General features: G+C 52.8%; 1 protein-coding gene across 1 annotated transcript in view; it reads left to right on the forward strand.

Annotated features, from left to right (window-relative positions):
- Positions 1 to 334: 334 nt before the first annotated feature.
- SLC5A11 (solute carrier family 5 member 11) overlaps positions 335 to 27,938 on the forward strand; it is a gene marked incomplete at its 3' end in the record, with an annotated part of 40,576 nt that continues 12,972 nt past the window's right edge. Inside the window, exons 1-8 of the mRNA XM_079780456.1 lie at positions 335 to 408; positions 8,675 to 8,831; positions 15,821 to 15,892; positions 18,643 to 18,747; positions 19,805 to 19,864; positions 22,469 to 22,573; positions 23,853 to 23,958; positions 26,502 to 26,582. Of these exons, the coding sequence (XP_079636582.1) occupies positions 8,676 to 8,831; positions 15,821 to 15,892; positions 18,643 to 18,747; positions 19,805 to 19,864; positions 22,469 to 22,573; positions 23,853 to 23,958; positions 26,502 to 26,582 (685 nt within the window). The 5' untranslated portion in view covers positions 335 to 408; position 8,675. The remainder of the gene's footprint in view (positions 409 to 8,674; positions 8,832 to 15,820; positions 15,893 to 18,642; positions 18,748 to 19,804; positions 19,865 to 22,468; positions 22,574 to 23,852; positions 23,959 to 26,501; positions 26,583 to 27,938) is intronic.

Below are 27,938 nucleotides of genomic sequence, written 5' to 3' on the forward strand. Positions count from 1 at the left end.
AGTGGTCTGAAGGTCAGTTCCCAGGGGAGGGGGCATCGATTCAATTATCTGATCAGACCCAAGAGTGCCCTTCAGGTGAGGGCCCAGGAGGCTGAGGGCAGAGCTCGGGGCTGCCACCTTCCCGCAGGGGCTGGTCTCAGCTCCAGCTCAGGGTTGGGCTGGGCCCAGCTCTCCCTGTCCCTGGAAAGATCATTCTCACTTTCCCTAATCTCAGCTGCGCTGGAATTTGGAGTTTGACCTGCAAGAAAGTCCACCAGCTGCAGGCGGGGCGGGAGGGAGGCCACCACTGCCCTCCCCAGCTCCGGCTGCAGGGCGAGGAGCCGGCGTCCCCTCCTCACTGCCGGCGCTGCCTCCTCCTGCCTCCGAAGCCGCCAGGCCCCAGAGCAGGGGGCCCGCACCCAGAGGAAGGTAAGACACCCCCCCCCCCCCCCAATGCTCATTTTGCAAACTGGGAGCAGCCTGGGGACAGGACCCAGAGAGGCAGGAACCCTGCCGCTGAGAGGCACCCGGGGCTCGCAGCTCCTCTCCTCAGAGACGGCTCCTCACCAGCAGGCAGATGGTGTTTGGGGGTGGGCACAGCCAGCGGCACCTGCGGTGGCCCCACTTTTCCCACTGGCCGCGTCACTGGCCAGCCGCTGAGCCGCAGGTATGGAGGACCCACGGAAGGGGCAGGGGACGATCTACGTAACAATCAGCCCGTGGTTCCTGCAGCAAAAGGGGTTTCCACGGGCACCTGCTGGGCACGGGTGGCGGGTCCTGGCCCGGTCCAACGGGCACAGTCACCCTGTGAGGGCACGGCCCGTGAATCACAGAGGGGGCTGAGCGCCTTTAAGAAACGGGCCCGAGGTCTCTCGGAGTGGCAGCGCTGGGACTCAACCCCCGGGACTGTGAGCTAACCACGACACCAGTAACCAGATTCCCAGTGGCTTTCTGCTGGATGGTTCGGGGCAGCGGTTGGGAGAGGTGTCCCGCAAAGGGGGTCCTGGGGATGTGTCCTGGGGATGTGTCCCGGGGGGCGGGGGGGTGGGTCATGATGCGCCAGGGCACGTGGCCAGGCTCTGAAAACCCCATGCTGCCGTCTCACAAACGTTTACTGAGCGCTGCTGTTACAGAGCAAAATTCAGATTCAACTGAGTCCTCCTGCAGGTCTAATCAGCTTCATCCAGAGGTTCGACCTGGATGAAGCTGCCCCTCCGGCAACTACATGGGCACTTCGAGGGGCTGTCCAAAGCGGGCGGTTTATTTAGGAGACAGAGGGCGGGACTAAGAAGTTAACAAGTGGGTCCCGTCGGGGAAGGCGAATGACCTCAGTAGTGCTGACCAGGGAATTCCAGGCGGTCGGTCTAAGTTCCACTCCCTGGAGAGGCTGAGCCGGCAAGCAGGCTGGCTTTGCTTGGGTTTGGAGACGGGGCTGAGCCACAGGGACTCCATTGGGCTGTTTCTCTTTCTCACTCTGCTTTGGAGGCCCAACGTGCGTCTTCCCTTACAGTGCAGGGGGGACAGGCGGCAATGAGAGTCGTGCACATGTCAGGCTTGCCTCAGTGGTGATGAGGAGTCATGCTTGCTGTCAGGACAAATAGCTTAAGGGCCAAACTGAGGTTGAGGTCAAGAGAAGGCTCTTGGGGGTGACATCTGAAGGGTGAGTACGAGTTCATCAAGCCAAGAGTGTAGGGAACAGCATGTCAGGCAGAGGGAACAGAATAGCAAAGACCCTGAGGTATGAAATGCTGCTCAAGGGGTAAAAAGAAGGCCCGTGTGAGAGGGGCAGGGCCTCAGCAGAGCAGGCACAGGGGTGCTCCGAGCAGGAAAGTGATCTGATCTGACCTGATGGAGGTTCCGTGGGAGGGTGGACCCGGAGCAAGAGTGGCACCAGGAAGGCACGACGGGAGGTTCCTGCTCGAGTGGCTTGGTCGAAAATGAGAGAAGCCAAGGTGGGGGCGAGCGGATGGATTCGGGCGGTACCTTGGGAGTGGAATCGGGTGGGATGAAGCGTCAATGGATGTGGGACCGGGACAGGGAAGCGGGTTGCGGGCCCGGGAAGCGGGTGGGAGAAGTGGCGCTCAGCGGGACAGGAGGAGAAGCGCCGACAGGCTGGTGTCCAGCTCGGACAGTTCCGTCTGCAGTGGCGGCTGCACCCCCTCAGATGCCACGTTGGCCTTTGGATAGACAGGTGTGGAGCTCACCAGGTGCTCTTGTGACTGTGCGTCTCCCCGGGATTCGTAGACGAGATCGTCTCTGGAGGGACAGGAGGTGGAGCAGAAAGCTGGCACAAGGTCACACCGAGTGGCAGGGGCGCTCACATGGGGTGACCTCCCGTTGGCGGCGGGGGACAGCTGCCACGCCCTGCCCTGCCCGCGGCATCTTCCCTAAATGCCAGCATGTGGCCCTTCCCCACGGGCCGGGACGGTGTGGCCTCCGCTCCGACCCAAAGTCCCCAGGATCGTCCTCCCTTCCTCTGTCTGAGGACCAGTCGCCGACGAACCCAGAGCACCCGCTGCTCAGGCGGGCAGAGGGGTCCTCCAGGTCCTCCCTCTGCAGTTCCAGGCCAGCCGCCGCCCCACCTCCCAGCACGGACCCGCCCCGGCTGGGCCGCCTCCACCACAGCCTCCTGGGCATCCCACACCCGAGCTGGTCACCAGCCGGGCTGCGGAGAGGGCAGCCACCTCCACTGGGCACCACAGGGGATGCTGGAGGGTGAGCAGCTGCGGCTGGAGTCCCGCCGTTTCCACCCTGTACTTCTGCCAGGGTCCACGCGCAGGCCGGGCTGGCAGCTCAGGGGGAGGCCGGGTGGAGCCCCACATCAGAGCTTCAGGTGGCCTTGGCCCAGGACCGTCCGTGTTTCCTGTATCTGTTTCCTGGGGGCCCGCAGACCTGACCTCTCAGGGGTGCTGTGTGCTTCAAAGGAGACACACACAGGTGGGGGCCGGGTCTTCCTGACCTCAAAGTCCATGCTCTTTTTCTAAATGGTTTTAGAAGAAGGAAGGGACAGATCAAGTACTCTGGACCTAATCATCCTATCTAATAAAGAGGGAATATGCTAATTGACTGCCATGCCCCCACAAGATGGCAGCTCCCAGTCCCCTCAGCCCCACTGGGGTGGCAGGTGTGTGGCACAGCCGAGCCCGCCCCCAGGTGGGTCCGGCCGCTCTGCACGCCTGCCTCCAGAGTCCCCCAGTCCCCTCAGCCCTCCAGCCCCCCGGGGCTGGCTTGAGGCACAGGCAAACCTCGGATGGTGGCTGCCCAGCCGCCCAAGGCCGCCCGAGGCTCAGGTAACCCGGGCCGGCCGAGGCTTGCGCTGCCGGCAGTAGCAGCAGCAGAGGTGTGATGGGGGCGTTGCCTTCCCCTGGTCGCGGGTCACCTCCTGTTCCTGAGGGCTCCCGGACTGTGAGAGGGGGCAGGCCGGGCTGAGGGACGCCCCCCTCCAGTGCATGAATTTTCATGCACCAGGCCTCTAGTGTTATATAATGAGCTTTCAACAAACCTGTGACACACGTCAGATTATTAGCCCATTCATAGATGGGGAAACAGCCTCAGAGAGGTTGCTGGACCACAATCTCGGAGCGAACACTAGTAAGAGGCAGAGGTGGGACCTGAAGGGGCAGTGCCACTCGAACCTCGTCACACTGTCACAACAGCCATTCTGGGAGAGTGCTGGCCTGAAGTTGGACTTTGTGGTTCAATGGCCACTGTCCCCGCTCAGTGCAGGCCGTCCGAGGCTCTCGTCTCTCTCTGTCCCAGTTTCTGTCCCTGCCTGTGAGTTTGTGATCCTCGGCAGCTGTGCCATGTCCTAGCCAAACACCTCACACTGCTTGTGTCTCTGAATGTATTGAATACACAGGCGGTTTTATGCTGTAAATCTTGTTCGTTTCTTTTACTTTCGTTATGAAATGTTTCAGAGGCACAAGTTATAAAGGATAATAAACCCCCACAGTGCACACCACACAGGAGCGAACGCTGCCCAGGCCCCGCCCCCTGCCCGCACAGCCGGCGGTGGAAAATTCCCACATCTGCGATGTGGATTATGTAACCCGCCGAGGGAAGAGGGTGAGTGGCCCGGCAGGCTCGCTTTTGTTCTTTGGCCCATCGTGGCCCTAAGGGAGGGTGTTCTTGCAAACAAAGCCATTGTTATGGAGCCTGCTTTGCAGACTCTGCCCGCCCATCCAGGGAGCGTCCCTCGCAAAACGTGAAGCAGGAGCCCACCCCGGTGTGCCCGCCTGGGACCGTGCGAGGGGCAACAGGCCTTGGTGTCATTCATCGCGTGGGTCTGGCCACACGTGCTGCACGGGGCCAGGTCCGCCTTGCTCACCACGTTGCCCTCCATGCCTAGCACAGAGCCTGGCACACAGCTGGTGCCTAAGGAGTGTTTGTTCACTGAGTCCCCAAGGCTTAACATGGAGCCTGGCACACAGTTGGTGTCTAATGAGTGCTTATGGAAAAGACACAGAGAAAGGGAGCCAAGAACTGAAGGAGAGGAGAGAAGGAGAGAGGGGCCGGAGAGGGATAAGAGACAGACCCGCCAGCGTTGGATGACGCCACGAGCTTCAGCTGGAGACCCACACCTGGCACGTACTGTGGCCTCGAAGCAAGTGGCACCGCAGGCCCAGGGCCCAGCTCACTGTCAGCTCTTGGGGCCTCGTTTCCCACCTGCAGGGTGGATGTGTCATGTGCTCGCTCACCGCTGGCGAGGAGGAGATGAGAGCACACGTGTGCCAGGTGTTCGATGGCAGGGCCATGGATTTGCTGGAGAGCGGGCACTTTGCAGGCTCTGCCTGGGAGCTTGTGGCCAGGGCAGCAGCACCGGGGCTCTGTAGTTTCTCTGGTCTGTGCTCCTATCCCCACGTGAGGAGGCAGCCCGTCCCTCCTCTGGTCTGTGCTCTTATCCCCACGTGAGGAGGCAGTCTGTCCCTCCTGGCCCGGCAGGCCCACCTCCTGGGACTCAGGAAGAGCCTAGAGCGCACCAGCCAGCCCAGCAATGAGTAACTTGTTTATCTGCCCCACCCCTCCCGGTGCCCGGCAGGCAGAAGCCTTCCAGAGGGGCTGGGGGAGGGGCTGGGGACTGGGAGGGCTGCCCCTCCTCACCCTCCCTCCCATTTAGACCTGCCGGCTTCTAGAACAATCTATCTCAGGCCCCAATTAAGCTGCTTCCTAAGCCCCTTGTTCTCAGTTCTCCTCGTTGGGAGCAGCAGGTTGCCAGTTTGAAAATGCAGGCTCTGAAGTCAGACAGGTCCGGATCTGAGGCTGAGCCCTGGGAGCCTCCTCCCAGCCTCAGCGAGAGAAGTTCAAAGCTACCCTTGGGGGGCGGGGGGGGGGGGGGGACTCAAAGATCACCGAGCCCCCCTGAGGCGGCTTCTCTAAGCGAACCCAGCCATACGCAGACCTGGCGCTGGGTCTCCAGGGGACTCAGGCTGTCAGCGCTATGGTCTTGGTGGGTAGAGGCCAGGGCTGCTGCGAGCACCCTGCAGTGCCAGCGTGGAACACAGCTACCCGGTCCCACGGGCAATAGTGGTGAAGACCAGCAGCGACAAGGACAGGAAAACCCTGCACAGCAGCCGGCCGCTCTGTTCGCAGTTCTGATCAGAAGCAGGAAACTGCTCCTGGTTCTCCCCCTCACGTTCCCTGTCCTGAGTCACCCGCAGTGACCACATACCCTCCTGCCCGCTTCCTGCTTCTAGTCAGGCCTCCCCCTGACCACGCCATTCCGGGTTCAAAACCCTCCGACGGACGCCCCTGGCTCAGCAGGGGTGCAGTGGGCCCGTGGCTGCTCCCCCCACAGAGGCGTTTTGAAAATTTGTGGGACACCTCTCGGTGGTCACGATGGTTTGGGACACTGCTGGCCTTCAGTGCCCGGAGGCCAGAGAAGGCAGCCACCCCGAAACGCACAGAGCTGCCCCGGGCGGCCCTTCCGGACGTCCCACCAGACGTTCTGTGGGCGAAGCCTGCTTGGGACTCTGAAGCTGGAGCCGACGTCTAGCTTACGCAGCGCCATACGTGGGGCACTTTTGATGTAGAAATGTCCCCGCTGTTTATTTCCCACGCTGCTCAGATATTTTTCTGGGGCTCTGCCTTACGTTAGGAGCATGGTATCGGTGGCACTTGCTTGGACTTCCCCGTAACGTTTAAAATCGCAAAGCACTTCCACACCTTTAAACGTTTGGTGGGTACAAGCTCTAGTGGTGTTTGCAGACTCGCTCTGTATTCCGTGCCTCTGGAGACAATGGCTTCTGCGTCTCCTGCCTCTTCAGAGGCCCTTTTGCACAGGTGAAAGCATCCGGCCGCCCTTGGCGTCTTCCGGGGGCGGCAGAGCCGTTTCCGGTTGAAGCAGGATTATTCTATCATAAATCGTCCTTTTATTTCTCAGACAAGTTTCCCTGAGTCCTCTGACCCCTTCTGGCAAGTGATTTGAACCCAAGGCGAGTGTGAGTGTCCTGGAACCTCCGACCTAAGCACAGGTGACGACTTGGACGTGTGTGTGTGTGTGTGTGTGTGTGTGTGTGTGTGTGTGTGTGTAGCGGGGGGGGGGGGGGAGATGGGGGACAGTCTTGTAGCTCCAAACCCTTAACCTGAATCTTGTGGGTCTCAGCGCCGTTTTTAAGGGCTAATACAAAGTACTTGTTATAAACACGGGTTTGAAAGGATGAGACCACTGGCTTTATATTATCCTGTAAAGGACACCAAAGGGCTGGGCAACCGCCTTCATGTCTGACCAGCCCCACTGCCCCCTCCCCCCCACCGTAATACTCAGGCGAGGGTCTGATGGTGCTCATCACACCCCACTGTCTGCAGGTGCCGTGGTCTCAGCCCCGAAAGCTTCCCAGCCCTTACCCCCCCCCCACCCCACCCCCGTCCACACAGGACCACCTACTCATCCATCAAAACCCAGGTCAGGTGCTGCATCTCCATGGAAGAGCAGGCGTCCTAGCCTCCCTCCACCTTGTGAAGAATAGTAACAGTAGCGCCACAAGGTGCTGAGCGCAGCTGAGCAAGCGCAGGGCTCACACACCACAGGCTCACGGCAACCTGGGAATTAGCGGTCTGAGAGCCAGGCAGTCATAATTTGCCCGTGACCTGCTCATTCACGAGAGCGTTAGGAAGTCAACCACTGGAGCAGCTGGTTCGGTTCAGTATTTACAAGTAAGAGGGAAAACTCCGGTTTAAACTTGCCGCGTGGTCAGTACTGGACTGTGCCGCCGGGAGGAAGGAGGGAACGCCGGGGGCAGGGTGAGCCCGCTGCGCCCAATCGCCTCGGGGTCACGGGCCTCGCCCTCGCACCCTCCCTGTACCTATGATCAGAAATGAATAAATTGTTTTTAAAGAAATAAAAACAGCACAAGTTTATTACCTTATAGTTCTGAAAGTCATACATTTCTAGTGGGTCTTAAAGGGCCGGACTCCTGTGTGTTCCAGGGGAGAATCCATTAATTTGCTTTTTCAGCGTCTAGCAGCCACCTGCTGTCCTTGGCTCCCGGCTCTATTATTCCACCTTTAAAGCCAGCAGCATTGGGCCAAATCCTCCTCGCACTGTCCTCTCTGACTTCCTCTCCCACGTGGAAGGACTGTGGTTGCACAGTCCCTCTCAGAGCATTAGGACACGCTCCCTGTTGGAAGGAGAGCTGGTTAGCAACCTTAATTTCATCTGCAAACTTCATTGCCCTTTGTCATGTGACTTATTTTTGTTAATCTTCACCAGAGGATATTTTTCCTATTGATTTTTTAGAGAGAGCGGAAGGGAAGGGGAGGGACATAGAAAGAGAAACACTGATGTGAGAGAGACACATTGATTGGTTGCCTCCTGCATGAGCCCGGCCCAGGGATCGAGCCTGCCACCGAGGTACGTGTCCTTGACCGGAATCGAACCCGAGACCCTTGAGTCCTCAGGCCGATGCTCTAACCATTGAGAAAAACCGGCTAGGGCCTTTGCCATGTACCTTAACATATTCACAGGTTTTGGGGATTGGGATATAAAGACGTTTGAGGAGACATAATTCTGCCTACCACAGGGATGCCTTAAATCACCCATGAAAGTGCAGTGCACTGCGAAACAGCTCAGAACAGTGATTCAAAACGGATCCTGGAGCAACTCCCAGCTCTCCCACTGAGCTCTGTTACCTTAGGCAACTTCCCTAACTTCTCTGTGCCTCAGTTTTGCCATCTGGAAAATGGTAGAACAACAGTGCCCACTTTGCAGATTCGTAAACACTTAGAATAAGGCCTGGCACGCAGTAGGTGTTATACAGGCATTTGTTAAATCTATACAATTTTGTTGGAACAAGTTTGTAGTGTCTGGCCAAGCCTCTGACACCATTGTTGGCTAGGCCTTGACCTGGCTGTCAGGTACCTGGGAATCAGAAACTGACTCAGGCATCTTGTTTTTCTGTCATTCCTGTCGTGTTTGTTAAGTGGCAGAGGTGATGAAACCATCTGTACTATTTAAATTGTTCATCCTTCTTTATATTTTGCCGAGTGTGTGGTTAAATTGGTGAAAATTAACTATGGATTTGATAAAACGTCACTGTAAACATTTGCTGAGTGAGTGAGTGAAGGGCTGGCTGGATGAATCTACCCTCAGCTTTGTCTCCTCCCACAGCCCTCCCCGTGCTGGGCTGTCCCAAGGAGGCAGGGAGCGGGTGAGAGTGGTGCTGGGCTCCAGGTCTGACGCGCACGTGACCTCCCACAGGATGGAAAGCGTGTTCAGCACCACGGAGAGCGGCGCCGGCAGCCCTCGGCCCACACAGCCGGATCCCCTGGAGGCCTTTCCCCAGAGGAGCCTGGAGGCAGGTGACATCGCGGTGCTGGCTCTGTACTTCCTCTTCGTCCTGGCCGTGGGACTGTGGGTAAGCCAGCCAGGGGGCGGCAGAGCGGGGAAGAAACTACATTCAAAACTTTACATTTTAAGAAATGCTTTGGAGGTTGACTCTGGGTCAGGTGCGAAGTTAGGCACTTCACTTACGTAATCTCCTGTAATATGCACAGGTTCTAATGAAGAAGATACTGTTACCATGCCCATCTCATAGATATGGAAACTGAGGCTCGGAGAATTTCAGTTTCTTATTCTGTTGGGAAGTTAGGAGAGCAGGGTTAACATCCACATCTCCTTCACTTTGAAGCCCATGCTCTTTTTCTAAAGGAAGTTTTTCTTTAGTCACATGATTCAAATGAAAACAACTTTAAAATGAGATACAGTGCAAAGTCTCATGACTCCCCTTCCCTCCACAGGTAACCACTGTCATTAATTCTGTAGTAAATTAGTGTAGTCTCTCATAGCTTCTTTATGCAAAATCCAAATAAATATTGTGTACATTTTCCTCCTTTAAAAATAGAAGGCAGCCCTAGCTGGTTTGGCTCAGTGGAGAGAGCCTTGGCCTGCGCTCCGAAGGGTCCCGGGTTCGATTCCAGTCAAGGGCAGTACCTTGATTGTAGGCTCCTCCCGGCCTGGGCCCTGGTGCAGAAGGCAACCAATCGATGTGTTTCTCTCACATCGATATTTCTCTCTGTCTTTCCCTCTCTCGTCCACTCTAAAAATCAATGGAAAAATCTCATCAGGTGAGGATTAAAAAAAAAAAGTCCATATTTGTCTCTTGTTACCTTTTCTTGTCTTGATATCTATTTTGTCTAAATACAGCCACACTCACTTTCCTCTGAATACTGTTTGCTTGGAGTGTCATCTTCCACCCCTTCTCGTTAAGCCTCTGTCTGCTTTTGGAGCTGAGTTGGGTCTCCTGAAGGCAGCACACAGTGGGTCTTGCTTCCTAATCCATTTAGCTACTCTGTGCCTTTTGATTGGTGAGCTCAGTTCCTTTTCTTCTGATGGCATCTTATCTTCAACCACCTGCACACGTTCTGTCCTTTCCCTCCCCCTTTTGGTGTTTTTGCTGTCACACGTTATCCCTTTTTACGTTGTGCGTTCATTACCAAATTGCAGTAGCTATAGTTATTGTTAATGCTTTCCCCTTAAACCTCTATGTTATAATTAAGTGTTTAACATCCTATTCTGAAATAGAGTTGCAGTTTTCTGCTTCAGTCTGTCTCTCAACTTACTCAGCTTTGTCATTTTGGTTCAGGGGGAAGAGCTCCTTCCAACATTTCTTGTAATCAGATCCCTCAACTTTTATTTATCCGGGAAGCCTTTATTTCTCCTTAATCTAAAGGACAACTTTGCTTAACAAGGGTATATTATTCTCGGCTGATGGTTGCCATCTTTCAATATTTTGAATATATCATTCCACTCTTTCCTGGCCTATATGGTTTCTTCTGACAAATCTGATGGAGGTTCCTTGATAGGCTACTGAATTTCTTTCCCTGGATGCCTTGAGAATTCTTTCTTTATCAATAACTTTTGACAGTTTTAACATAATGTGTCTTGGAGAGGTCTTTTTGAATTGAGATAAGTAGGTGTTCTGTTAGCTTCCTGTACTTGAATGTAAAGTTTCTTTTCTAGGTTTGGGAAGTTCTCATCAATTATTTGTTTGAATAGGCTCTCTGTTCCCTTCACTCTCTCTTCCCTTCTGGGAGACCCATTATCTTATGTTGCCCTTCCTAATGAAATTAGATAGCTCTCATAGGGTTCTTTCATTTTTTTTTAATGCATAGTTATCTCTTTTTCTCCACCTGAATCATTTCTAGATTTCTGTCTTCAAGTTTGCCAACTCTCTCTTCCATATGGTCTGCTCTGTTTTCAATTGTTCTAATGAATTGTTTATCTCATTTATTGAGTCTTCAGAACTTCTGATTGTTTTTTTCTTGGAAGCTCTTTATTTCTCCTTCAATTTTAAATGTTAGCTTTGCTTGGTAGAGTAATCTTGGTTGTAGGTCCTTGCTTTTCATCACTTTGAATATTCTGTGCCAATCTCCTCTGGCCTGCAAAGTTTCTGTTGGGAAAGCAGCTGACACTAATGGGAGTTCCGTTATAGATAACCAACTGTCTTTCTCTTGCTGTTTTTAAGATTCTCTCTTTTGGTATTTTAATTATGATGTGTCTGGGCATGGGCCTCTTTGAGTTCATCTTGTTTGGGACTCTGTTTTCTGGACTTGTATGTCTATTTCCTTCACCAGGTTAGGGAGGGTTTCAGCCATTATTTCTTCACAAAGGTCCTTGATCCCTTGCTCTCTCTCTTCTCCTTCTGGTACCCCTATGATGTAGATGTTGTTATGCTTCATGTTGGCACAAAGGTCTCTTAAACTGTTCTTATTTTTTTATTCTTTTTTTCTTCTTGCTGCTCTGATGGGGTGTGTTTTTTTCCTACCTTGTCTTCAAAATCACTGATTTGATCCTCTGCTTCATCCAGTCAACTGTTTATTCATTCCAGTGTATTATTACTATTACTATTATTATTACTATTACTATTATTATTATTATTATTAATCCTCACATGAAATCTCCCCTACCCCATTGATTTTTAGAGACAGTGGAAGGGAGGGAGGGGGAAAGAGAGAGAGAAACATTGGTGCAAGAGAGACACATTGACTGGTTGCCTCCCACATGCACCCCACAGGGGCTGGGGATGGAACCTACAACCCAGGCACATGCCCTTGACTTGGAATAGAACCTGCGACCCTTTGGTACATGGGCTGATGCTCTATCACCAAGCCACACTGGCCAGGGCCCTTCCAGTGTATTTTTTATTTTAGATATTCTATTCTTCCTTCCTGACTGGTTCTTTTTTTATGGTTTCTGTGTCCTTTTTCATGCTGTTGAGCATTCTTATAACCATTGGTTTCAACTCTACATCTAATAAATTGCTTTCCTCCATTTCATTTAGCTCTTTTTCTGGAGATGTCTCCTGTTCTTTCATTTGGGGCATGTTTCTTTGTCTCCCCTTTTGGCTGCTTCTTTTGTTTGTTTCTATGTATTAGATAGATCTGCTGTGACTCCCCATCTTGGTGGGGTGGCCTTATGTACTGCATGTCCTGTGGGATCCAGTGGTGCAGTCTCCTTGATCACCTGAGCTGGGTGCTCCAGGAATGTCCCTGGTGTAGGTTATGTGGTCCTTCTGTTGTAATTGAGTCTTGATTGCTATTGGCCCTTTCATGCATGGGACCCACCCTGTGGCTGGCTGACTGTGAGGCTCAACCCTGACCTCTGGTGAGCTGCTGTGCAGATGCTGACCACATGAAGCAGAATTCACCTCTGCAGGGTCTGGTGCCTGCTGAGTCTCCCTTTGGATATGAGGCTTGTAAGGCTTATTGGAGCCTGCTCTGGTGTTGTCTGAAGCTGGCCCCTGGGTGTGTTGGTTCTGGGCCTCTTTGGAGGGACTCTGGTGCAGGCCAATGTCAGACGCTGCCTGTGACTGGCCCTGGCCAACCTGTTTGGAGCTACAACTGATCCACAGTTTGTGGGCTGCCTCTACGGGGCCTGGGTGTACACAGGAAGGATGAAGCTGCACACCAAGGCTGGCTTTTACCAGCACCGGCCCACGGTCAGCAAAAGGCCCAAGGCACCTCAAGATCCACCTCTGGCCCTGGCCGGTTTGGCTCAGTGGATGGAGCGTCGGCCTGCGGACTCAAGGGTCCCAGGTTCGATTCCGGTCAAGGGCATGTACCTTGGTTGCGGGCACATCCCCAGTGGGGTGTGTGCAAGAGGCAGCTGATCGATGTTTCTCTCTCATCGATGTTTCTAACTCTCTATCCCTCTCCCTTCCTCTCTGTAAAAAATCAATAAAATATATTAAAAAAAAAAAAAAAAAGATCCACCTCTGCCTGCCGGCTGCCTGACAGGCTCAGCCTGAAGGAGCCTCTGGTGGTGCTGGAGTTGCGTGAGGTAGGTTTGCAGTGAGTTACCATGGAGGGGCAAGTGGTGGTCACCAGACTGATACAGGTTCACACTCAGTGCCAGTCTGAGGCCACTCAGCTAATGTCCCCAGGTATACCGAGTCTGGTTGCCGCCTGATGGGTGCTTGCATACCTTTGTGATGGGATGGGGGTCTCGGGGAGTCATCAGGGTGGGGCCAGCAGAATTCCGGCCCAAACAGACCGAGATTTGGTTGTGTAAAGCGGGGGCTCTGCTGGGTTGGGCATGTGAGGAAAATGGCCCCTGTTCAAGAGCCACACAACTCAGTCTGTCACAGATTGTGCTGGGAGGAGACTGAGCTCAGTAAGGTGGGGCTTCCGGGAGCTGGGAGGATGGGGCTAGTGAATCTCCATGAAGGGGAGGTGCTGGCCAGGCTTTGGGGAAGTTGGGGGGTGTGGGATCCACCCCAAAGCCACACAGCTTGGTCACTGACACCTGCTAAGTCTGCCCAGACCTCTACATTCTGGCCAAAGCAGCTGACTCCCCAGCAGGGCCCAAGCTCCACAGGATGCAGTGACAGGGAGACTGGAGGGCGGGCTTTGCATTCCCCCAGGCTGGTGTCCTATGGGAGGGAATGCTCCACCAGGGAAGATGGTGTTCTGCAGAATGGGAGAGGGACGCAGCACAGGGATTCTGCCAGCTGTCCCTTCAGCTCTCTCCCCAGAGCCACAAACCCTAGACTCACCTCATGTGACTCTAGTCCATTCCCCTGTCCCTTTGCTGGAGCTGAGTGACTGCAGATGAAATTTTGTGCATTGGCCCTTTAAGAGGGCGCCTATGTCTCTAGTGGACTCTCGTCTCTCCCTGACCGACAGAAACCCTGCTGCTTTCACAGCCAGATGTTATGTGGGCGCCTCTTCCTGGCTCTTTGCTCAGAGAGAACCCCCTGAAGCTGAGCACCTCAGCCACCATCTCTGGTTGTGGGGCCAGCCCTTTTTTGTCTCTGCTCTTCCTACCCGTCGGGATGTGGCTTTTTCTGTAAATCCTTGGTTATAAGACTCCTCTTCAGCTAGTCTTCAGATTATTCTATAATTCAGTTGTAATTCCACTTTGGTGTTGGGAGAAGGTGAGTGTAGCTTCTACCTACTCCACTGCCATCTTAGATTCTCTGTTTGGTTCTTTTTTTAAAGTTTCAATCTCTTTATTAAAGTACTCTGCTATTTATTAATTGTATCCCTGAGCTCATTGAGCTGCCTTTCTGAGTTTCTTAGTATCTTATTGAGTTTTTTCATGACTATTTCAAATTCTCTCTCATTTAGATCCTAATTTCCGTGACTTTGAATTTGGTTTATGGACAATTGTCATTTATTTCTGTGCTACTATGTTACCTTGGTTGCTCATGCGGCTTGATGGGTTGTTCCTCTACTGACACATTTGAAAAACTGAACACTTTTTCTATTTAGGAACCATTTTGATTTTTAACAATTTGGTAGGTTGATAATTAGAGGCCTTTTTTAAAAAATATATTTTATTGATTTTTTACAGAGAGGAAGTGAGAGGGATAGGGAGCTAGAAACATCAATGAGAGAGAAACATCGATCAGCTGCCTCCTGCACACCCCCTACTGGGGATGTGCCCGCAACCAAGGTACATGCCCTTGACCGGAATTGAACCTGGGACCTTTCAGTCCGCAAGCCGACGGTCCATCCACTGAGCCAAACCGGTTTCGGCTAGAGGCCTTTTTTTTGTTTGTTTGTTTTCCAGCAGAAAAACTTTCTTACCTGTGTTACTTGTGCCTCTTGGGTCCTGGTGGAGGGGTGTCACTGTGGTCATGGGAGTCACTGCCTGGGTGAGCAGGATGGTGGGTGCCCCTGCTGTGCCCAGGTCACCTGGGTCTCAGGGCACCACCGCCATGCTGCGGGGTGTGGCTGGCTGGGGAGAGCCAGGTTCACGAGCCCACTGTGCTGTTACGTGGTTCCCTATGACTACCGGCACCACCGAGCTGAACCAAGAGGCCATAGGTGTGTCAGCTCCACCACAATCATGGGAGGGAGCCAGATCTTCAGGTGCTGACACTGCTTCTGCCCTCTTACCCTCCCAGGCTGTGTTGTGGGGCTGCGCCCTGTCTTCTCCACCTCATCAGCTGGGGCTGTGGGCTCAGCTGCAGCAGCCAGGGGAACTGCATTGGCAGGCACCATCCCTGTCCTTCTTCCCATCCTGCCTCTTTACGCATTCCAACCCACCCTCCTTCGGATGCACTGCGTGTGGCTCTCTCAGGCATGCTAGTGTGTTGAGCAGAGGGACCTTGGTTGACTTATAGATGTCCAACTAATTACAGACACAGAGGGGGAGTCTCACTTTGCCATGATGCTGACATCATTCTATAGAGTCTATTTTCTATAGGAAGATTATTTGCAGGGATGAAAAGACACCATATCATGCCATCTTCCATCCAGTAAGAATCCTCTCACCAACATTCACACCCAGAAGCTCAGAGAAGTTAAACAACTTACTCAATATCACACAAACTACTCAGTGGTCAAAATGTCTGTATTAAAATACCTTCAATGCTAGGAAGCTTACTTCTAAAGATGGTTTTGTGGACCAGCTGAAAACATGGGCTCCAAAATAAAGCTCAGCTAGAGTTGAATTCCTGTCCCTTCTGCTCTCTGGAAATGTGTCACTAGATAACTGACTTCAATTCTGAACCTCAGTTCCTTACCAACTCCCAACCTCACAGGAGTTAATAAGAATTAAAATTAGATAATGCTTTGAAATGCTATGCAAGTGCTAACACAGAATAAATGATACACATTAGGAGCTATTATAGATAAGCCATGGGTGTAAAACTCAAATGCCTGGGGATCAGTAGGTTATTATAAATGTGTGAAGCAGGGACTAGTAGGGGCTGTATTGACCTAAAGAGTCTGTCTCCTCTAAAAGTATCCAAATTAAAATCTTCTTTATAACCACGGGTCAAACAAATCTCTTTGATGTTTAAATCTGGCCCATTGGACTCTCGCTTTATCATCTACAGCCTAGGGATGCCTCTGTTTGTCCTTATTTCCCCTCACCCACCCTTCTTCTTTGTTTTAGTCCACAGTGAAGACCAAAAGAGACACGGTGAAAGGCTACTTCCTAGCTGGAGGGGACATGATGTGGTGGCCTGTAAGTGAACCTTGTTTCAATTAAAGTCACTTCTCAAAGAATTTTCAGGTGCTGATGTTCTGTCCGGCCTTTGCCTTTTCTGGACTCTTTAGTTGCACATTGTGTGGAAGTTACAGTATAAACTAGTTCCAACCCAAATTTGTTTAATCAAAAAAGAATTTATTAGCTCACCTAAGGAAAAAATTCTAGGGTTTCAGTTTTGGCTGAGTACAGGGGCTCAAGTGATATTAGGACCTGGTTTCCCGCTCTGTTTATCCCCCCCCCCTCTATTTATTCTTTATATTTCTATCTATCATCTCTCCTTCTGGATGGGTGCTATTCCCAAACAGACTGGACTTCATGTCAACAAGATAGTGGATGCTGCTGCAGACCTTCCATCTGCCTAAGTTCCAGCCCAGCATGGGAAGAGCATCTGCTTCCATGGAAGTATCCCTGGAAAATATCTCATTTCTGATTATGGCTCATGCCCATCCGCTGCCAATAACTGTGGCTAGGGTGGGTCACACACTCAATGCCTGGGCTGGGGGATGTGGAACCTCCCCTGAGGCATATATGATGAGAAATGAGAGGGACTAAAGCCTTAAGGAGATTTGGACGGTATGTTATTTTCAAGCAGATCTAAGGATATTGCCAAACACACGTGCACACACTAACTCACATCACCCATACACATCACATATATAGACAAGCCTCTACTTAGTAGACCCAGGGAAGGTGATCAGGAATAATACTTTTATGTATGATCCTAAAATAAGGGTTAACCTTTTGAACTAAGAAGAGAGAGAATTTCCCCTGTTTGCAGTAAGTTAAAAAAAAAAATGCAGAGTTTAAGATGCAGAGAGATAATAGGTGTCTGGCCTCTGGTCAGAATGGGTGTGGAGCTCCTTTAAACCCCATTCCTCATGGAGTTGCCGGTATTTTCCTCTTCCTGAAGTTCCCGGGGAGACCCCACTTGCAAGAGCAGCCTTTTCCCCAAGACATTTGTCAAAAACAATCAGTGGCAACTGTTTAACATTGCAACTGTCTGAGGCAGCAGTAACTGTTGGGGCATACGATGGACTAATCAAGGCTCTTAAAGGAAAAGCCGGAGAATGAGACGTTCCTGGAGTGTTTTGAGAAGCTCTGACATAGTCCTGGGAATATAGAAGGCCATGTGATAGCCAAGGCTGTGCACATGCTCAGAAGGTCCTAAGCGCTCACCTTGAGGCTCTGCATGAACAGAAAGTGAAAACTAGGACAGAAATATCCAGGTTGAGTGTTGAAAGCATACATGGACACAAAGCTTTTTGGCAAAGACTGGGAAAACTATTTGTTTTAGATATGTAAGAAAATCTCTGCCTAGTTATTAACTGACCACTAAACTAAGCGGACACATGACAAAGAATGCAGACTTTCTAGAATTCATTCCAGAAAGTCTATAAACAAATAAACAGTAGCAACAACAAAAAAATTACTAAAACAATCAACTCAGGGGAATGAGGAACAATCAGATTTCTAGAGTTGCCACGTGATGTTATGTTAAATGTCCACTTTTAACAAAAAATTCTGAGTCATGCAAAAAAAAATAAAGTATGATCTATATACAGGAAGAAAAGCAGTCCATAGAAAGTTGGACTTACTGAATAAAGACACTAATCCTTCACAAACTCTTCTTTAGTCAAAGGAGGACTGAAAAATTGGGAACACAGCCTGTGTTCATTGATTTGAAGACTTAATATTGTTAAGATGGTAATATTTCCCAAACTGCTTGAGAGATTCAACATTCCAGCTGCCTTTTGTTATTGCAGAAATTGACAAGCAGGTCCAAAAATGTAGGTGGAAATGTAAAGACCCGGAATAGCCAAAACAATCTGGAAAAAGAACAAAGAGGTTCATATCTCCTGATTTCAATACTTACTACAAAATGACAATAATCAGGAAGAAATGTGGTAGTGGCGGAAGGATAGAGCAATAGAATAGAACTGGATGAAAACCAGAAAATCCACAGGAGGCCCATGAGCCTCTCAGACAGTTCTGTCTCCTCTCCCTCTTAACCCCCCACTCCCCCCCCCCCCATTTCTACTCTATCCCCATCTTCACCTCCACTCCTCTGGCTCTTGCTCAGTGCTCACCTGATCATGTCTCTGCCATGCCCCTTCCCTCAGCAGAGTGGCAGTGATGAGCGCAAACCTGAACATGCCCCCACCCCACCCCCAGCCGGATTACACACGCTCAATCTAAGGGACCAGTTCCAGATTCCCAGGAGAGAGAATGTCACCGGCCCAGCCTGGGTGCCCAGGCCTATCTGGTCCAATCAACCGAGACCAGGGATGGGGTCATCAAGTCCAGTCCCGGCCACTTAGAGTTCGACCCGAGGCCGGGCTCTCTGCTTTGCTACTCTGGAAGCAAAGCTGGGATAACACAGTCCTCCTGATCCTCATGGGAAGCACTTCCTGCAACGCCTGGCATCCTCCGCCCCGGGATGCCCCGTGCTGTGCTGCACAGCCCTCAGAGGCACAGTCCACACTGCAGGCAGCATAGGTCCGCATGCTTATTATGCTAATTTACGGTAAGTGGAAGTAAGAGTCTTGGGGAAGGAGTCTTTGCTAATTTGAAGAAAAGGTACCAGATACGCTAGGGAGAGCCCTGCCTTCTCCCTTCTCCTCTGTCCTCTCTAGAGCGGAGGGGAGGGGAGGGGGAACGGGGGAGGGGGGGCGGGGGAAGGTTCCCAGACCTTGTCTCCAGCTTATAACCTGTCCATCTCCCCACAGGTGGGCGCGTCCTTGTTTGCCAGCAACATAGGAAGTGGACATTTCGTAGGCCTGGCAGGGTCGGGCGCTGCGGCGGGCATTTCCGTAGCTGCTTATGAGTTTAGTGTGAGTACTTACCACGGAGTGGGCAGCTCCCTCTCGGCCTAACGGGTAGATCCTGGGGCAGCTGTGAGCACGCCTGCACCTTTAAAACCAGAGCGGTGCCTTCTGAGACACGAACTGGAAGCATCAGGCACCCCTGGCCAGCAAAAGTCAGTCTGACTACCGGCTCGGCTCGGCCCGGGGGCGGTGTGCTTGAGGGGGAGAGCTGTGCGAGGAAGCGGGGCGTCTGCCCTGTGGCCGGATGCCCGCGGGCCATCACAGAGCCTGTGTGGTCCGGTGGCCGTGGCCGCGTTGCCACCCCACAGACCCAGGCACGGCGCTCGCTCGTGTAGCGGGCTCGGCGGTGCTCTCATTAAAGTGACCTTCACCTTTATAACGAGTAGCTTTTTAGTGCGCACTCTGTGCACTGACTTATTGTACCGTGGGATTCAAGTACAGACTAGCGCCAGGCTGCCCGGGTTGGCATCCTGGCTGCATCGCTTGCCAGCTGTGTGACCTCGGGCAAGTGACTTAACCTCTCAGAGCCTCGGAGCCTCGTGTATAAAACGGGGATAATCACAGTCGCTGCCACCTGGAGACGATGTGAGGATGAGGGGTTAAGGCTCGTAAAAGGTGCGGGGGGGGGGGGGGGGGGGCTGTGTATAGTAAGGGCTCATAGCATCAGCTCAGCGACTTCCTTTTGACCACCCACTGAGGTCGGCTGCTGGGGAGAGGAATGGGTCTCAGAGCCCGAGTGGGCTCTTCTAGCGCCGCCCCCTCTTCAGCGCCTGCCCGACCTCCAGCCCTCCTGACCCCTCTCCGTGGCGGGGAGGGCGTACAGTTGGATGAAGGGGGATGACGTGAGGTTTAGGGGACACTGTGCTGGCAAACGTGGCTGTCTCCATTGGTCCCTACGTCATCCCCTCTCCCATTTAAACATGGAAATATGACGTCCAGGGAGGGTGAGCCACTCAGCCAGTAAGAGACGGACGGACGCGGAGGCCGAGCAGACCAGGTCACGGGAGGGGGCGCAGGAACCCCGGGGCGCCTGGCGGCCGAGCCGACTCCGTGTCCTCCGCAGGGCATATTTTCTGTGCTGACGCTGGCCTGGATCTTCCTGCCCATCTACATTGCAGGTCAGGTGAGTCTGGGGGCACCGCGGGCACAGAATGAGGAGCCCTTTGGGAAGGGACCAGCCTGCACTCCCTCCCTCCCCAGCGCCCCTCCTCCCCAGCGCCCCTCCCTCTGCACATGGACATCCACTGGACAGTGCCTAAGCGGTCCCAGCTTGGAGGGGGATGATGCACTGGTGAGACAGCTAGGAACCTGGTCCTCAGAGCGGTCTCTGAAATGTTCCCGGCATAGCACGTTACTCCTTTAAACTTAAGAAAAATCCAGTCCAGTGTTTTTTCTTTCTTTGCATTCAAATAGTTGAGTAATTTCTGGCTGGTATGAAATATTATAATTTTTGTTACCAAATAATGCTGCTTTAGGATTTTGAAAAAGCAGTCTTGGACATTATTTCTGATCTTATTGACACCTTTCTGTCACTTTCACTGTTTCTGTTTTAGATGTTTAACACACACAGCAAGATCGTACAATATCATAGAGTTGTTCATAAAGCAATAATTGATTTTCACCTTCTATTATGAAAAGTTTTAAATACACAAAGTAGAAGGAGCTGCTTAATGATGAGACAAATCGTTTGAAAATGTGCCGGAAGCGGTGCGATCCGTGGAAAGGCGGTGCTGTGGGCGTACATGGTCCCAGATGGAGACAATTGGAGTCTGAATAGGGAAGTCCTTCGGTGGCTGGGCCCCCGTGACTGGCTCCTGCTCAGCCAACGTGCCTGGGGTGTGACACACCGGGCGGAGCGTGTGGCGCGCTGGGCCAAAGCATCGGTAGGCGTTTACTGAGCACCTGCCATGGAAAGGCGTCAAGGATGGAAGAGAGGCAGGTTAGTTCACAGGCAGGTGGCCAGGCGTCCTCAGCCGATGGTTGCCGTGTCCTGTGGCAAGTAGACGATCGTGCCACCTGCCGGGAGTGAGGAAGGAGCTCTGTGGCTGGAGGGTGAGGCCGGAGCCCGTTAGTCACCCCCCTGCTTAGATGAGCTGCAGCTGGAGGAGGGGCTGCAGACACCATCATCGCTCCGTCCTTTTCCACCCAAGACCTTGTCCCTCGTGGAAGAACAGCTGTCGGCTTGAGGTCCCAGAGGCTAAATGTGACATTTTCTCAACCCTAAGTCTGGGGGTACAGAGGGGATGAGGAGATGGGACAGGAGTGCCAAACCCCAAGAGCAGTGCTGCCCCCCAAATGGTGCTCAGCAACATGGCTCACCCCTGGGGTGTCCCACCCGGCAAGGACACCTGGCTCGGGCCTCCCACCCAGGCGTGCGGAGCCTCCCTCAGCCGGTGCCTCCGGGCGAACGGGTCCTCTGATGCCCGTCGGCTCTGGAGTCCATGTGGTTTGCTGTTAGAACCCCCAGGTGTTCATGGGGATCTGGCTAAAGGTCACAGTAGAGCAACTTCCCCAAAGGTCAGCACATGGGCACAGGGAGTCATGAGCAGACCTGAGGTGTGCCCGTGGCCAGCGACACTGAACCCCATGGCGAGTGATTTCCTTTCCTGGTCGGCCAGCTGTTGGGTGAAGCCGGGGGACAGCTCACGCTGGTGCTGGCAGGCCTTCACCCCGTCCAGTGCTTCGCCGACACGCTTTTCCTTTTCCTTAAAGAAAGAAGGAGCCGGCTCTGAGCCCAGAGTCTTTGCTGTGCAACAGCAAGTTGCCAGAAAAGAAGAGAAACCAAACAAATTGTTTTAGTACGCATGCGTTTCTTTTTGCTGGCTCCGGTACATTTTGAATCGATTTTCCATTTACAGTGCTGATTTGAAATTTCCTTTGTAGATCAATTTATTTGAATAAAAACGTGAGTTGATTGAAATGGAAATATCTATACTAATAAAAGGGTAATATGCTAATTAGACTGGGTCGACCAGCCATCTTTCAGACATCCGATTTCCTTGCAAACAAAGCCATGGTGGTAGGGGCCGAGGCAGAGGCAGTTAGGGGTGATCAGGTGGGCAGGGGTGGGCAGTTTGGGGTGAGATCAGGTGAGCAGAGGAGGGCAGTTGGAGGCCAGGCCAGCAGGGGAGGGCAGTTAGGAGCGATCAGGCAGGCAAGCAGAAGCAGTTAGGGGCAATCAGGCAGGCAGGCAGAGAGGTTAGGGGTGATCAGGCAGGCAGGGGGGCAAGGTAGGAGCGATCAGGCTGGCAGGGGGGCAAGGTAGGGGTGATCAGGCAGGCAGGCTGGTGAGTGGTTATGAGCCAGTCATCCTGGATTGTGAGAGGGATGTCTGACTTCCTTGTTCGGGCCTAAACCAGCAGTCAGACATCCCCCGAGGGGTCCCAGATTGGAGAGGGTGCAGGCCAGGCTGAGGAACCCCCCTCTGTGCATGGATTTTGTGCACCGGGCCTCTACTTATTAGTAATAGTGGAGATGGCAAAAATTTGGATGGGGTACACAAATGCCTCACATTTGGGAAATACGATAGTTGGCTACATACTCCTGCACAGAACCCCAATTCCTCCACTCACCTCTTTGCTCCCATTTTCTCCTCCCTTCTGAGTCCCCCACTGCGGCTCCCAAGACCATGTGTGTGCAGCGTTGGGGCGGGGGTGGCGGGGGGAGGAGAAGGGCTGGTGCCCTGAGGCCATGGCCAGATGGGGTGAAAGCTGGGCTCTGGCCTCAGGTCACCACGATGCCAGAATACCTCAGGAAACGCTTCGGCGGCAACAGGATCCCCACCCTCCTGGCTGTGCTCTACCTGTTTATCTACATCTTCACCAAGATTTCGGTAAGGTGGGGACCTGGTGGGGAGATTGGCGATGGCCCCTGCTGGGTGTCTCCGCCCATGAACTTTCTCCTTCCTTTGGGCAAGCTTCTAGGGGAAGCGTAAGGGCGCCTAGAGGACGCTGGGCGGGGTAGGTGAGCACGGGCAGAGGGTGTCAGGAGAAATGGGGGAAGGACTTCCCCAGCTCCTGCCAAAGCTTCCTTGGCAGTGCCACGGGGCGGGGCAGGTCACTGACGGCACGGGACTTCGATCTTCTCCTGAGATAGACCGTGATCAGCAGTGATCAGCAGTGATCAGCGGGGCTGATGGCCTTGGGCCTGCCCGCCCCGCCCGTGGATGAGCAGAGCTCCTGGAAAGTGGCCAAGAGCAGGGGCATGTGCCGCTCAGCCAGCCTGGCTCACGCTGACTCGTCCAGCTGGAGCCGGGGACAGCTTGTCCTGTGTGAGGGTGAGAGGGGCTGAGGAGTTCTATTCCATCTGAACAGTAATGGGTTCCACGCCGGGGAAGCCTCCACGAGGGAAGTTATGTCGGAGGAGGAGTTTGGAGAGAGGGGAATTGGCATTCCAGAAAGATAAATTAGAACACGCCAAAGCTGGGAGGCATGGATGAACATGACTTGTTCCCGAGGACCCGGAGGACTGGGAATAGGAGGCAAGTGAAGGAAATGAAGCAAGGCAGCAGGCAAATCGACGGGCCTGGCATGAAGCTAACTTATTCAAGACCCTTGTGGGCCTGGAGCCACTGAAGGGCTTTACTGGGGGAAGGACGAGATGACCACGCCCGCATGTGATTAGGCGCACTGTGAGGACGGGGTGTACGAAGACCAAGGGCAGAAACGGGACCACTGAGGAGGTTGTTGTATTAGCCCAGGAAAGGGGGTCTCAAATGTAATTCCCCACAAGGCTCCAGTCTGAGACCCCAAATCTGGAAGGAGATGGGTGAAGAAACAACAATGTATGATTCCTCTGTGTTTGCCTGAATCTAGGCTGGGGGAACCTCTGCTACACACATCTGTCCATCCATCCATCCATCCATCCACTCACCCACCCATCCACCCACACATCCATACACCCACATGTCCATCCACCCACACATCCATCCACCCACACATCCATCCATCCTCCCATCCATCCATTCACCCATCCACCCACACATCCATCCTCCCATCCATCCATCCATCCACCCACACATCCATCCATCCACACATCCACCCATCCACACATCCATCCACCCAAGCACCCATCTACCTACCCATCCATCCATTCACTTTATGTTTCTACAGGTGGACATGTATGCAGGCGCCATCTTTATTCAGCAGTCTTTGAAACTGGATCTGTACCTGGCCATAGTTGGGCTGTTGGCCATCACAGCTCTATACACGATTGCAGGTATGACTGAATAAGGGGTGATGCTGGGAGGAGTGGGGGGGGGGGCAGGGACTGTGCCACCCCATCTTTTCCCAGCCCATCTTCTGGTGTTCTACTGTGTTCAGACCATTTATCCATTAAACTCCACTTCATCACCTCAGATAACATGATTTCTCTTGGCTGTTGTCCTAAGGAAGGAGGTTGCCCGATAAGAGATAAGATTGTAAAATGAAGCACAGCTGCATCAAGCATTTTCCATTCCCTCAAGACCCGTTTATTGAGGACCTACAGGTGCTGAGCCTGTGTCTTCGCACGCACTGAACAAGGCTGGGCCACAGACCGCTTTATGCTGGAGCCCGAGGCGGGGCAGCCTCATCTTTGCCCCTCAGACTTCCTTCCTAGACCTACTGGACTCTGACTGGCTCGGAGGAGAGTAGTATCTGGTTTTGAATCCTCACCTTCTCTGCCTCTTATTGGTGTAATCGACTTATTCTGTTGTATATACTAGTATACATCACCTCCTGTAGGCCAGACATCGTGCTGGGAGGAGGGTGAAGCAGCGAACAGATAGACGAAGTCTTTGCCCTATTGGGGATGGGAGACGTGAACAAGGAAACCAGTACACAATGTCAGGTGTATTGTCCTAACAAACAAGGCCAAGCAGGAAAGTCAGCCGGTGAGCTGGGAGTGGGGAGGGTTTCTTCATGGAATGTTGAGCTGAGGCGACAGTTGAACCAGACTTAAGTGAGGAAGGAAGGAGCCATGAGGAGCAGGGGAAGCGCTCCAGGCGGAGGGAAGGACAGGCGCAGCGTTCTGACAGGAGAGCACAGTTTGCCTGTTTGAGGGACTGCAAGGGCGATAGAGGTGGCTGAGGCTGAGCAAGCGCAAGGTCCAGGTTGTGCCCGCCCCTGGGCAAGGCAGTGGCACGGAGGGCTGGGACCGCAGCCTGGAAGGACGCAAAAGGAGCCTGTGAGGGCTGTGTGCTCTGGAGCGCGGCCGGGCCCCCAGCAGGAAGCCACCAACTCAACAACGCAAAGGCCTCTGCTGCCGGGAGAGCTCGGCTGAGAGTTCAGCAGAGAGGAGCGTGTGCCTGAGCCCAGGGGCGGGGCAGGGTGGCCACGGGCGCAATTCATCTTCCTGTCTCCTTGTGTGGGGGTCTGTCTCCCCATTAGACTGTCAGCGGGTGAGGCCTGACAACCTGCTGTTTTGTTTGCCTCTGTATCCCGCTGTGTAGAAGTAGGAGGGGACTCACGAGATGTCAGCGATGATCGGATAAAATACTAAGCCCAGTGCCTGGCACATGACAAATGCCCCTAAACCTTGGCATCGAAATGATGGTGGGCTTCAGTGTTCTCACCACGCTCTAGCCAGTGAGCAACAGGGCAGGACAGCAGGGCACTGGGGCCAGGAGCCAGGCAGGTCTCTCCCACTCGGGGCAGGGCCTGTTAGCAAGGAAGGAGAGTCCCAGGAGAACACCACACCCACGGCATGGGTTTTTATTGCCCAGGGACCTTGCCCACTAGTACGTGTTTATGCCAGACAAGGGAAGGAGGGCAGAGGGAGTGATAGGGAAGAGACTGGAAGACTGCCCTGCCCAGAGCTATTACAAGCATTTTTTTGGTGGCAAAACCCAGAATCTTCCTGAGACCAACCACCATGACCCTGGTCGGGAAGCCTGTTAGGGCTCAGAAGACCTCGCATTCTTTTTCTCATGTTCAGAGCAAAGGTATTCAGAGCGTGGACTGTGGCCCCAGCACCACTTCCCGTGTCACTTGGAAATTACTGTGTGCGGACACTGGCAAGCTTAGGGGCTGAAAACAATGGTGATTGCTGCCCACGATGCGTTGCATGGATTTTCTGCGGGTGGGGTTCTGCTGGCCCGCCTGCGCAGTTGAACTGCAGTTAGGTGGCACCTGAACAGCCGGCTGGAGCCAGAGGGCCTCACTCCCAGGGCTGGAGGTCTGGTGGGCGGTCAGCTGGGCGCTCCCTCCACGTGGACCATCCCCCACTGGGCCAGGCGGGGCTTCTTAAAGAAGCATGGTGGCCCTGGCCAGCATGGCTCCGTGGGTCCCAGGTTCAATTCTCGGCCCAGTCCAGTCGGGGTGCATTTGGGAGGCAACTGGTCCATGTGTCTCTCTCACATAAATGTTTTTCTCTCTCGCTCTCTCCCCCTCCCTCCCTTCCACTCTCCCTAAAAAAAAAATCAATGGGGAAATATTCTCCGGTGAGGATTAAAAGAAGGAAGCATATTCTCAGGGTAACAGAAGAGCAAGCACAGGAGCCCAAGGTCCCCGGAGGCCTCGGCTTGGAGCTGCAGGATGTCATTGGTCAGAGCAAGCCGTGCTTGGGAGGCAGAGAAATCAACCCCACCTCAACCTGAACGGGCAGCAAAGCGGAGCTGCAAAACGGGAATGCGCAGGGGGTGCTGTGGCCATTTTTGCAGACGTTAACACGGAGCGATCGTCGCCGCGGGGTCGTGACCCGTCAGGTTCCCTCTGTGACAGAGTGACTCCTCTCCGCCAGGGTGCCCGGCCCTCAACTCAGTCCTCGCCCTCCCTCCCCAGGTGGCCTGGCTGCTGTGATCTACACGGATGCTCTGCAGACTGTGATCATGCTCGTAGGAGCATTCACCCTGATGGGCTACAGTAAGTGGGGTCCCCGGCCACTTGGGTGGAGGCCAGCACTCTCTCAGCAGGGACATCTGCCCTCACCACTGGGATCAGCACACCCAGCTGTCAGAGGTCCTGCTTGAGGCAGGTGACTTAGCAGAAATAGAACTGTGCTTATCATGAACACTTGCTGGTTTTATTTAAGTAAAAATTAATAGCTTGCCTCTATTAATATGGATGAGTGATTAAATAAATAAATAAATAAATAAATAGGGGTATTTTTTCATCATTTCACTCTTAGCCTATCTATGTCTTTATATTCTAAGCAGGTTCCTTGTAGACATCATATACCAGTAGTTGCTTTTTAAATCTAATCTGGCAATCTCCACCTTGTGTGTCTTCAGGTTAATTCCATTCATGTCATTATTGATAGGGTTGCATTAAAATCTACTGCTTGCCCGTTGTTTACTTGTTCCGTTTGTCCTCCGGCTCCATTCTTCTTCTTTTTAATCCTCACCCAAGGATATTATTTTAGTTTGCTTGGTTCCATTTCTTTCATTTGTGACATGGTTCTTTGTCTCTGCATTTTGGCTGCTTCCCTGTGTTTGTTTCTACATATTAGGTAGAGCTGCTATGTCTCCTGGAATTGGTAGAGTGGCCTTGTGTGCTAGGTGTCCTATAGGGCCCAGTGGCTCAGTGTCCCCAGTCACCTGAGCTGGGCACTCTAGGTGCACCCCTGTGTGGGCTGTGTGCACAGTCTTGTAGTTGAGCCTTGATTGCTGTTGGTGTCACCGGGAGGAATGGATCTCCAGGCCAATTGTCTATAAGGACCAGCTGCGACTACAGTGGAAGAGCTGCTGTGCTGGAGACACCCCTATGGGGCAGGACTTGCTTCAGTGGGGCTTTGGTGCTCACTGAGTCTGCCCCCTGAGTGTGTCGCTTGTGGATGTGTAGAGTTGTTATCTGCCTTGGTCTGATGCTGACCACTGGGTGCTCTGGCTCTTGGGCCTCCAGGGAGGTGCAAAGTCAGCCACTGCCTGGGGCCACCCGGCAGGAGCTACTGAAGTACACACGTTGCTTATTATCAATTATTGACAACACCCACCACCACCACTACCACAAAATAACTTTTCAGGGAAATAAAACTTGACAATTTATCAGCACCGTAATTCTTCCCTAGTAGTCATTCCTACCCAAGTGGTAGTACCAACCTCCTGTCTTCCATAAAAAAAAAAAAAAAAAAAAAAAAGCTTTCCAATATGCAATCTGGTGAGAGCCACATTATTTTGAGGTAACCCTGAATCCCTCCAATTAATGAAAAGAAGCAGATTCCACATGACAGTACTGGGTTTTTTTAAGAGCCGCTCACGCTTATGCAGACACGGTGCCCTT

The sequence above is a fragment of the Cnephaeus nilssonii genome (genome assembly GCF_951640355.1).
Source record: "Cnephaeus nilssonii genome assembly, chromosome: 2".
Classification (NCBI taxonomy): domain Eukaryota; kingdom Metazoa; phylum Chordata; class Mammalia; order Chiroptera; family Vespertilionidae; genus Cnephaeus; species Cnephaeus nilssonii.